Below are 11,950 nucleotides of genomic sequence, written 5' to 3'. Positions count from 1 at the left end.
CGTAGGTGCCCTCCCGGAAAGTCTAAAAGCTGAGAAACTCTTTTCAGCCCGTTGAAGGACAAAACGCCGGGGAAAGTAGAACCTGTCCAGGGCCAGGGGTGGGGATGTCTCCGCGCCCCCGGTGTCCAGCGCTCGCACTTCCCCCCCGCAGGGTCCTCCGGCCCTTAGTGCCCACGGAGTCCCGGTTACCTGCGGGATGCTCCCGGGAGCCAGTCCCGCGTGTCCAGCGTGGGAGGGTTGGGTGGCACCTCTTCGCCCACCTGCTGAGGCAAATTTCCCCCTGGAAAACACTTCCCTAAAGGCGAATAGATTCCTCTCCTCGGCTGGCTTCTTGCCCAAACTTTGTTTCTCACCTAAACTTTGTTTCTCACCTGGTCTTTCTCTCCGTCCTCAGGCCCTGAACAAAGCTGCTGTGGAGAGTTGGTAGCAGGGAGGAAAGGGAAAGATGCGGCCCTACTAATTCACAGTCACTACTTTCATGGAGGTGTCCTGACCCAGGCTTAACTCCCCCCACATCTAGGCACTGCTGAAAATTTTCCCAAGGTATCTTCACGGGAAGCCAGCCAAACCCATGTGGCAATACCCCAGGTAACCCCCTGTAAAGTGCTACGGGAGAGGTGCCCGTCCTGTTCAGGGAGCGTCTGATGATGCTTTTGGGGTCGGGCTGGGTTTTTTTCCCGCAAGGAGAGGTAGGCCCCTGCGTTTGCACTGAATGTCCTTGTCTGCCCTTGAGATGGGAGGTGTCTCAACCCCTCGGATGCTGTGATCATCTCTCCTTTTCCTCTGCCTCGGGAAAGAGAGACCGACTCTTCAACAGAAGCCGGGAAGAAGGGTCCTGATGGCAGCCTTCAGGGAGAAGTCTATAAAAAAAATCACGCCTGCTCGCGGCCTACTCCAAGAAGAAGAAAAAAGAAAAAGGGGGGGGGGGGGGGGAGAGGGGGGCGAAAAAAAGAAAGCGGAAAAACCTCTCTAAACAAACATCAGGATCGCACGGCTACTGCCAGAGGTTTTGAGAAGTCAAGAGGTCCCGGGAGCAGCACAAAGGACGGAGCAAGAGTGCTGTGAGTCCCTTCCCATCCCGGCCTTTCGGCCCCCTCCGCCGCTGCGGGGCTGCCCCCCCACCCCCACCCCCGGGTTGCCCCCCGGGCCGCGGGGGCCGGGCTCTCCGCAACTCCGGCTCGTTAAAATGCCCGCATGCCCCTCATGCGGAAAGGGATCTCTGTCAGCCGGTGTAGATCTAGATCTAAATCCAGGCACCCTGAAACTGACAGTTGGAGGAAAATCCTCCAGGGCTTAAGGAAACGCACTTTTACAATACTGGAGGGATTTGTTTAAGTTTCAGTCTCGGCTTTAATTGAAAAAACGCTTCTCAACTGCAGGACCTCAGAGGAAAGAGCCTGAAGCAGGCAGTTAAAAAAGGGAGGAAAAGAACAGAAAAAGAACAAAAAAAAAAGGGGGGGGGGGGAAGAAAGAATTAAAGGACTCCAAGATAACCGTAAACATTTATCTTTCATATTTGTCTCCCATTTTCTTAACTGGTTTAGTCTAACTTATTTCACTTAGCCCACGAAGCAGAGGGGACTGTGTTATGAACATGAAACTGAAACCGCAATAATGAAGAGATTTCCTAGAATAAAAATGATGATTATAGAACAACATCTGAGTAACCAAATCTGCCAAAAAGTTTAATTTCCGTATACTTTGGTAAAACAAACCAGTTGCGCTCCAAAGCTGGGATCAGCTCAGAAATGGATACACCAACCAAAATAAACATCTCCACCAAACAGCAAATGCACTTCTGTTTAATCATAGGCGCTTCAAACCATCTTTTAAAGTCTCAGGAGCGTGTCTTGGAGACTTCTTCATGCTCTGTTTCAAACAAGCGTCTGTTGCGAAGAAGAAGACATGACTAACAGGTAGAAGACGGCTGACTGAATGTCCCCCGGTTCTCCTGTCGGAGCTGTGTCAAGTCGCGACTGAAGCACCATGCGGCTCTCTGCCACAGGGCTGCCCTGCCCGGCTTTGCTTCATTGTCTGTCCTGTCTCGCACCGCGGAGAAAGCAACGACACCTTCCTATATCGTGACATCTCTGTTGGGAATAAAAGCCTCTTCCCGCTCGAGTAATATCAATGATCAAAACGAACTGTCTGAAACGGGGGCAGGTTAGAATGATTTTTAGGCAACGTCCCGTCCCACCCCTTGTATTTAATGCGTTTAGCCTCCTAAAGATGTCAGAAATTACTTGGACTTGTCATCCAAAGGTGACATTAAGACAGGCGGAAGGCGAAAAAGCACCCTCGTTCGTCGATCTAGAGCAGGGAAGGGTGTTTATATATAAAACCACAGATATTTTTTTTCAAATATTCCGAATAGGTCGTTACAACGGGATCAGGAATCTCATGTCGGCCTCCCCGCCCCTCCAGGGAAAAAAGAAAAAGAAAAAAAGAAAAAAAAAGATGGATAGATATAGATTATTCGTTTTTACGATGGGAACAATTTAAATCGATGTCTCAGGAAAGGTAAACCCTGTCTATCCACCAGACGATTATTTTTTCTATTAAAATGTGTAGTAAACATTGCCGGGCTTGGTAGTGTTTTTGTTAGCTGATCCTCAGATACAATCAAGCCATTTTCGGACACATTCCCATGTATGTAGCAGTGGTGATCTGGAGGAAGCTGTCGACGCCTGTTCAGTTAATTTAGGTTTTCTTTGTCTAATTACTGTGGAGCTTAGGGAAAAGGAGCCGGGCTCAGGGCAGTAAACTGACACTTGGGCTCTGTGTGTGGTATCCAGGCAGAGTTTGATGGAAAAAGCCTGCTTCCACTCAACTGCAGGTCACTGTCTGGGACCAGCCCCACCCCCTCCCTGCCCGTACCCACCAGCGAGCTCTCAGCACGGAGCTGCGCTGGAGACAGGCGGGGACACACACACACACACACACACACGCGCTGACACGGCGTCCTGCTCTGCCCGATCCTTCCCACCCCCGTGCCTTTGGTTCAGCATCCCTGTCTGCCTCTCGCCCTGCCGCCCGTCCTCCTCGCCTCTCCAGTTTGATCCTGGAGCCTCCTCCATCATCTGGGAGCAGGCCTGTGCCCCCGCCGGCCCCTCTCCTCCCTGCCCCCTCCGGCGCCCCGTTTCCTCCGGCAAACGGCGTTTGCCAGCACGCGTGACCCGCCGCTTGCACCGAGGAGACGTCTCCGGGGAACGGAGAGAGGGCGCATCCCTGGTCCTCGGGGTATATCCCTGCTGCAACTCATTTTATATGGGGGTGGGGGGTGGCAAAGGGCAGCGAGAAGTCTTTAAAACCGGAGGTCTAGCAGGTTTGAGGAGCAGAAGACATTGCTGCCTGGGGGTCCGCGGGGCGGGCGACCCCCTCACACGCACCACGCCCGCACCCGGCAGCATCAGTGTCCATGTGTCCCGGGGCGCGCTGGTGGAGCTCCTGGCTGGCAGCCGCTTCCCTGGCCCGGGGCCGTGCCGGGGAGCAGCGGGCGGATCGGTGCCGAGGGAGCCCCGGGGAGGCGGTAAATGGTGTCGCTGCGCGCTGCGGGGCTGGCGGCGGGAGCGAGCCGGGGACGGTGCCGCGGCAGCAGCAGCGGCAGCAGCAGCGGCAGCGGCAGCAGCAGCAGCGCCTCCTGCCCAGATGACGGGTGGACAGAGGCCAGCTGGAAAGGGGGTGGTCTCTCCCCCCCGCCCCTCTCCCTCTCTCTGCTGATTTTTCGGCCGAATTCAGGGGGGTCTGCGGGGTAAAGGGAGGGGGAAAAAAAAGGAGAGCAAGATTGAAGGAACTGATAGGCAGTCGCGCTGTGCCTTTTACGCAAGGAAGAAAGTATATATAGAAGAATAACAGTGCGGAAGAGATTGGAGGGGGGGGCTCTTGCGCTTCCTCCCCTTGCCGGATTAGGCAGCGGGATGGTCCCCAGGTGGGGGGCAGAGGAGGAAGCGGAGCGGCGCTGAGCGAAGCCTCCGCGGGCGGCGCGGGGAGGGCGGGGGCCGGGGCCGGGGCCGGTCCGGTCCATCCCGCCCAGTGCCTGGCTCCGGCGGAAAGCAGAGGAGCCATTGCGCAAGGGACCGCGGGGAGGGATGCGCAGGGCGCTGCCGCCGCCCCGCCGCCGCCCGCCGCGCTGAGGAGGTGCCCGGAGGACAGCAGCTCCCACCGCCGCCCCCCCCCCCCCCCGGCTCTCCCCCTGCGGGGCACCCCCCGCCCCGGTACCCACCCCGCCCGGCTCCCCCCCTTCCCTCCCAGCCTCACCCCACCCTGCCCCATTCCCCTCCCTCCGCCAGATGACCACCGAGAGCGGCCAGCAGCGGCTGGAGCCCCCCGTCCCTCTCCGCTCCTGCAGCCCGGCTCCCGGAGCTCTCCAGATGAGCCGGCCGCCCTCCTCCGCCCTGGAGACCTCCACCTCCTCTTCCTCCACCTCCACCTCCTCCTCCTCCTCCTCGGCGGCGGCGGCGTCCTCCAAGAGCAAGAAGGCCAGCTCGGGGCTGCGGAGGCCCGAGAAGCCCCCCTACTCCTACATCGCCCTCATCGTTATGGCCATCCAGAGCTCGCCCTCCAAGCGCCTGACCCTCAGCGAGATCTACCAGTTCCTGCAGGCCCGCTTCCCCTTCTTCCGCGGCTCTTACCAGGGCTGGAAGAACTCCGTGCGCCACAACCTCTCCCTCAACGAGTGCTTCATCAAGCTGCCCAAGGGCCTGGGCCGCCCGGGCAAGGGCCACTACTGGACTATCGACCCGGCCAGCGAGTTCATGTTCGAGGAGGGCTCCTTCCGACGGCGGCCCCGCGGCTTCAGGAGGAAATGCCAGGCACTGAAGCCCATGTACCGCATGATGAACGGGCTGGGATTCGGCGCCTCCATCCTCCCGCAGGGCTTCGACTTCCAGGCGCCCCCCCGCCTCCCTCGCCTGCCATTCCAACGGCTACAACCTCGACATGATGCCCAACGCCATGGCCAGCGGCTACGAGGGACTCAGCGGCGGCCACCACGTCCCGCACATGTCGCCTAACCCCGGCTCGACCTACATGGCCAGCTGCCCGGTGACTGCCAACGGGGACTACGGCCCCCGACAGCAGCAGCAGCCCCGTGCCCTCCTCGCCGGCCATGGCGAGCGCCATCGAGTGCCACTCGCCCTACACGAGCCCTTCGGCTCACTGGACAGCCTCGGGGGCCTCGCCCTACATAAAGCAGCAGGGCCTCCCCGCCGCGAACGCCGCCTCCTCCAGCATCCACTCGAGCGTGCCCTCCTACTCCCTGGAGCAGGGCTACCTGCACCAGAGCCCCCGCGACGACCTCTCAGGTAGGGGCCCGGAGGGGCGGCGGGGGCGGCGGGGAGCGCGGCGCCGGCGGGGGTTCTCCGGCGACGAGGGTTTTGCGCGGGGAACCCCCGACCTCCGCGGTGCAGGAAAAAGAGGGGCATTGTCTGCGAGCGGGAGGAAAATACGCGTGGGCTGGAGCTACTCTGTTTCGGGGAAAGGGGGCTGTCTGGGGAGGGGGTTGCGGGTACTGCTGCGAGCATCCCTTCTCCTCGCCCAGCGCCAAGAAGGAGCGCTCCGAAGAAGGCTCGGCTCTGTCCCGGCTCCGTCCCGACTCCGTCCCGGTTCGCACGTTGCCCCCGGTGCCGGCGACATGTGCGCAGTGGCGAGAGCGGGGCGAGCCCCGCCGCCGCCCAGGGAAACCGCGGCCGCGTCGCGGGAGGAATCAAAAAAAGGCGTTAAATGCTGTCCCCTGAGCCCTGCGGGGAAAAAAAGCACCCGAAAAGCCAAAACCCACTCGCTTATCTTGAAAAATGCGAGAGAGATTAAAGCGGATCCAGTGTATTTCTGCAACCGGAGGGCAAGAGTTTTCTGGTCTCTGTCTCCCACCTCCCCCCCCCCCCCCCCCCCCCCCCCCGGCCGGTGATTACAATGTCTGCTCAGAAAAATCCAAGCACAAAAATGGGTAAAAGATGTTGGGCTCTTACGGGGAAATTTTCCAAATAGCCCTTTTAAACATGGGTCCCGGAGGTTAAGCAAACAAAGACAGTCTGGGCTGGACCACACCGAAGAGGATTTTAGCCTGACTTAACCCCTATGAGAGCGGGGTCTTGTTCAATTTTATGGGAATTTCAACAAGTAACAAATACAGGCGACCCTCAGCTCTGGGTCCACTCCCGCCCCCTCCTTAGGCTCCTGTCAATCACTCTGCTGTCCCTCTGCGAGCCCCGCAGCCTGCCCCGGCCTCCGCGGGGCAGGGCGAGCCGCAGCCCGGCCGCCGGGGAAGCCGCTTTACCATCACCGCAGCAGGGACGCTGAGGGTCAGGGGACAGCAAGCGGTTGCAAATTTTCCTCCTTAAAAAAAAAAAACAAAAAAAAAAAACAAAACCCAACCCAACCCAACCCAACCCCTTAAATAGTCCCGGAGTGGCTCCTGGGGAGAGGCGGCTGCAGAGCGGGTCACCGCCTTACCGGCGTTTCGGCGCAGAGGGGTGCGGGGACGCGGTGCGTCCCCAGCTGGGCTCCTCCGTGCCCGCGGGGCTCTGCTACTGATATTTAAACCACTTTTCGGAGATTCAGGTCGTCTTTCCACGTGGTTTTGGGAGCTGGGGTGAGACGCCGGCGGGTTTGCAAGGGCATCTCCCGGCCGAAATACGTACCTTTACCGTTAGGATTTTCTGCTTTGTTTTGTTTCATTATTTTTAAACTTCTTTTCTTTTCCTTTCTTTCCGATTTTTTTTCCTCTCTGCTTCTTTTACTCCTTTTACTCCTGCGAGCTACTTCGTAGGGCCCAGGGGGCCACGCGTGGCGTGGGAGTGGGACTGGCCTGGGGAGCGGGGCTGGAGGCAGCTGCCCCCCTCCTCCTACCAGCCACCCGAGGTGGGAAAGGCGATTCCTGGAAGAGAAATTTTCATTGCGAAGCAGCCCAAGAACAGCTCTTCAAAACAAAAGGCAGAGGGAGAGCGAGCAAGGGTTCTGGTCCCCCCGAAGCCTCCACTACGGTTTCCGAGGCTAAGGCGGTTTAAATCCGAATTGTTTCTGTCCATGGACGGATACACAGGCAGACGGACCGACGGACGCTTTCTTACTGCCGACGACGAGCGTCCGCTACCAGCAGCTCAGATTTAACGCCACCACTCTGCAAAACGGCGTTTCTCCGCTTATTTTCTAGAGCTTCAGGCTCTGGGCCCAGGACTTTAGTGGAAGCCATCCCCATTCCTTGATTTAAAAAAAAAAAAGAAAAATTAACCCTCTTAATTTTTTTTTTTTGCGTGGATCCAGTCCTCATTTGTGTGTGCAACGTAAAATCTCTGCGGCGCAAACGTTTTAGTAGGGTGAAAGGAGATGGGGAAAAACGATCCGAGCTCCTTCATTCGCAATTGTTACCAGCAATAATTTTTCTCCACCTCTCCCCACAAAAGCGGTAGCAAGTGAATTTCGCCTTTCCCTTTCTTAGTTAAATGCAAAGCAAATTCGGTGGCAATCGCTGTCGATCGGTCAATAATCCTCCACTCATGACAGCGACAGGGCAGACTTAAAGCCTTCAATTTGCGTCAGACCCAAGAATAAGCGAGGGAAAAATTGGAAACAGGAGGCTTGGTTCTGCTAAAAGGATTTTGAAGCTGGGGGGTGGGGGGGAGTGGATTTTTTTCGCACACTATTAAATCCTGCTAAATGATTGAATCAGGATTGTAATAAAGTGCCCCGGTTTATGGTGAGCATACCAGCAGGGTTATTAGAAAGCCGAGGAAATCCAGAGAAATAATCACTTTTATAAAGTGAGCTCTGCGGGGTGAAGGAGGGGACAGTGCCGGAGGAGACGGGCTGTGCCTGCCGCCTGCGCAGCCCCGTCGGCCGCCGCCGCCAGGCTCGGCTCCGCCGTCCCCGGGAAAACGGGGGATATTTCCTTATTTTTTTTCTTCCTTTTTTTTTTTCTTCCTTTGTCTCACTCTCCTTCTCTTTCTTTCGCTGTTTTCCCTATCCCCCCAGCCCTTCTTTCTGTCTTCTTTTTTTTTTTTTTTTCCCTCCCCCTTGACCCTCGGTCAGATTTGACAGGATCCCGCTAGCCGAGTTTGACATCCACACGCCAAACCAAATCCCTCTCTGGCTCTGCCCTGCGGGCCTTGCTTAGGCAATGCTCCCCTCGCCGCCAGATCCAGTAGGAACCCTGCCAGATTAAAGATCCCAGCTCGGCCTTACGGCTCGGGCTGCGGCGGGGGGTGGGGGTGGGGTGAATCTCCCACGAGGCCCTGGGACTTTGTCCCCTGAAAGGCTGCCTTAGGCTGTGGGAAATGGAAATGGGAATTTGCAAGGTCGTTTATGTGTCGGTGCCATGGATGTACTTCACTTGCGGTTGATAAACGGTAGGGTGTCCTCGGTCTGTGTCTAACGTTTATGAAAACACACATGCGAATAGGCGTGCACGCTCATACACACATGCACACATAAATAAATACAGTATCCACACACAAACGGATCGTGACTGGAATTCAACCTGCAGCCATTCAAGTCAAAGGCAAAAAAAGCAAAAACCTCGCAGGAACGGGGGAAGAGGGAGCCAAGATGGGGAATCGGGTTCAAATGGCTGCAGCGCATCCAGAAAAACACGCAAGTGGCATCGTCTTCTAGCACACCCACACTCCCTCAGCTACCCCGCACGCAGAGCTGAGCTACCGCACCCGCTGATCAGCGGGGCAGGCAGCGGGGAAGGCAGCAGGCAGTGCGGGTGTGCCCGCACGGGAGGGATGCTCTGAGATACACTGTGCCCGGGATGCAGCCGGGCATGTGTCCCTGGGCAGCCGCCTCCGCACGGCTTCCTCTCCGCAGCCCGTGTGCCCCCCGGCTGTGCAGTTTGTCACCTCCCCGCAGAGCAGGCACGGGGGCTCGTACAAGCACGGCTGCAACCTCGAGCCCACCCACACGGGTGGTGGGGGGCTCCGGGGGATCCACCTCCCCTCCTCACCCGGGGCGGTGGGACCCGCCGCTCCTCCTGCCCTACAAGCTGGGCAGGCTTTGCCCCGGGGGAGCGCCCGGTTCTCTGCCGGGAAAGCCGGAGAGGGGTCTCAGACCTTGCGAGGGGAGCCCACACAGGAGGGAAGGGAGCAGAACCGGCAGGCAGCCTCTCCCCCCCGCGGGTGAGGGGGAAGGGGGCTGCTCCGCCCGAGCAGCGCTACCCGACCGCTGAGCAGCTCTTGTTATTTCCTTTTGCAGTGGGATTGCCTCGCTACCAGCATCACCCCTCCCCGGTGTGTGACAGGAAAGATTTTGTCCTCAATTTTAATGGCATTTCGTCGTTTCACCCGTCCGCTAGTGGATCTTACTATCACCATCACCACCATCAAAGCGTCTGTCAAGACATCAAGCCCTGCGTGATGTGAAGGCAGCGCCCCAACAGAGACAATCAGGTGGCATGGAACAGAGCCGAGGTATAGACGGACCCACGCAGATTAAATATAATGTGCACTCTGATAGCATTGATAGTACACGAGTCACTTAGCAAAATTACCTAAGGAAGCAGTGTTGTCAGTCCCTCCATCCCTTGAAGGACACGTACAGCCGATATAATGCTCCAAAGCTCTTCCTAAAAGAAAAATGCCTAGTGGGATGTGTTGGGTTAGGTGAGATGTAAGTGTCCTTATGCCAAGTCTGACCACCTTAATCATAAACCGGCTTTCTGTGATCTCCTAAAGAATCGAGCTTTGGGAAAGGGAACAATTCGATGTATTTTTATACGAGAAAGTGTCTTTGAATAGGAAAAATAAATCTCCCAGCTCAGCACCTGTGAGGACTCCCCCTTCCGTTGCTGCGTTAGCGGGAAATTTACTTCTTTATTTTTTTCTCTCCCCGAGACCCACCAAGGACACTTTGTATGGACTTCAGCACCGACCGATTGATATTATTAAAACAGTATTGTTTAGCCTTTTCGTGTATAGACTTTAAGAAAAGTTCCATTTTCCCCAGTATTGCAGCAATACAACGTTTTGTTTTTTATTTTTGCAAAAGTTGTTTTCTACCACAATATTTTTTAAAAATTTATTTTAAATAAATCTCGTGTATACTCACACACTATTGCTTTAAAAGGAGAATATATTTGCACTTATGTATACTTTTTACAGTTTGCCAAAATATTTTGATGTACAAATTTTTTTTTCAATAAAATGTATATAAACGACGATGTACTGGACAGGCACTTCTTTTCCCTCGTGTCCTGAGAAAACTCTTCCACCCCAGCAACCGAGATCGTTAAAGCTGCAACCCCAAATCCTCCAGCTGCTGGGGGAGCGAGCGGCTGACCCGAGGGGGCCAGTGCCGTGGTCTCTGGGCTGCACTTCCCGCCCTCACCCACCTCCCACCCTGCTGTGCCCCCCGTTCTGGGCAGGCTTTGAAACAACCGGGCACCAAAGCAGCAGAGGCCGGGCTGCCCCCTCCTCCCTTCGAGGGGTCCCCCGGCCCCAACCGCCCTCCCCGCTGTTCAGGGCTCAGTCCGGGTGTCCCCGTCCCGCTTGCCCACGCAGCCCCGTCGGGGTCCCTCTGTGCCTCGAGGGGGCTTTGTCAGGTGCGGGGGCAGGAGCCCCTCTGCAACGCGGGGGGCGCACCCGGGAGGGCGTGTCACGGGTGGGCGGCGAGAGGGATCTTGGTACGGGCTGGGGGAGGCACTGAGCGTGGCGCGGCCAGTGGACGGGGCGGGAGGGGAGAAAGAAGAAAAGAAACAAAAGAAAACAAAAAAGCCCCCCCCCCCAGTACCCCAAGCAAAACAAAGCCTGTCCCCAGGACGCCGCCGTGCCCTGCGGCCGGGGATCGGAGCCGGGCGCCGGGAGCTGCTCGCCCGCCCCATCCTGCGGCCGCCCCCGGGCACGCCGACCCCACGGCCCCCACGGCCGCCCCGCCGGGGGATGCCCGCGCAGCCCACCCGGCCGGGGATGCCCGCGGCGCTCACCCGGCCCGCCCCGCCCCGGGGGCAGCCCTGCGCGGCCCCGGCCCCCGCCCGGGCGCAGCTCGCCGCCGCCCCCCGCTCAGCCCGTTCCCCCGCCCCAGAGGGACAGAGGCTGCCCCGCACCCCCAGCGCGCCCCGCAAGCCGGGGCACCCCCGACACCCCGCCCCGACTGTCCCCGGCCCCGCGCCCCAGCGCTGGGAAGCGCCAGAGTTTCAGCCAAACGGTATATGTACTTGTGTGCATGCATATGTAAATGCATACATACATGTATAACATTATACCTATGTAATTATACATAGAGATAAGACTCTTCGTCTTTTAAAACACGCATTTATGCTCGAACATGTCCTTTTCTTCCCTGAGCTTCTCGGGGCCTGCGATAAATTATAAAGTCAGTTTCAGAGTTTGCTCCGACCACAGTGCTGTGTTTACATTCTTTCCGAGGCAAGCCTGCATGGTCGTAATTTATATCCTAAACACTCGAACGTAACTTGTTTACACAGGAATGACAGGACCTCAATGAGAAAAAAACTGCCTTTCGCCTCCGCGCGGCCGGGCGCGGGGCGCCAGTGCCCTCCAGCGGCCCCGGCTCCGCAGCTTCCCTGGGTTTTGGAATTGCGACCCCCCCACTCCCCACCCCCGCCCCGCGATCGCCGTTATATCCCAGAAAACGTGAGTAATGCTCACCCTGGCTGTTCCCCGAAGAAAGGGGAAGGATTTGCTGGGGCATCCTTCAGTTTGGGGTTTCTGTGTTCTCCCGTCATGACTGAAGACTGTTGCCGTTTAACAAAGGTTCCGTTTTTCCCGGTAAAGCTTCCCGAACAAAGGATGGTCCTTAGACACCGCTATGTTTCTGGGTGCTGTCAGCAAAAGGAACCCAGCCTTTTTCTTCTGAATTTAAGGGTGACTAGCAAACGACAGGGAGGAAAAAAAATGGCCAGATTTTTAAGTTAATATGATCTGATTTTGTTTTGATATTTGATTTTATTACAGTACCTTCTACCCCAGAAATTCAGCTCTTGTTTAGTCTCAAGAAC

At 57.1% G+C, this 11,950-nt stretch overlaps 1 protein-coding gene across 1 annotated transcript; it reads left to right on the top strand.

Moving 5' to 3' along the window:
• Positions 1-4,289: 4,289 nt before the first annotated feature.
• On the top strand, positions 4,290-10,045 carry FOXF2 (forkhead box F2). The gene is given in 4 exon segments (XM_055800062.1): positions 4,290-4,897; positions 4,899-5,067; positions 5,069-5,303; positions 9,190-10,045. Coding segments are annotated over 4 exon segments (1,179 nt in total). The 3' UTR covers positions 9,357-10,045.
• The last annotated feature ends 1,905 nt before the right edge of the window (positions 10,046-11,950 follow it).

The sequence above is a fragment of the Falco peregrinus genome, chromosome 3 (genome assembly GCF_023634155.1).
Source record: "Falco peregrinus isolate bFalPer1 chromosome 3, bFalPer1.pri, whole genome shotgun sequence".
NCBI classification, from domain to species: Eukaryota; Metazoa; Chordata; class Aves; order Falconiformes; family Falconidae; genus Falco; species Falco peregrinus.
The sequence above is the reverse complement of the archived record's forward strand: the minus strand, read 5'-3'. Positions and strand labels throughout refer to the sequence as shown.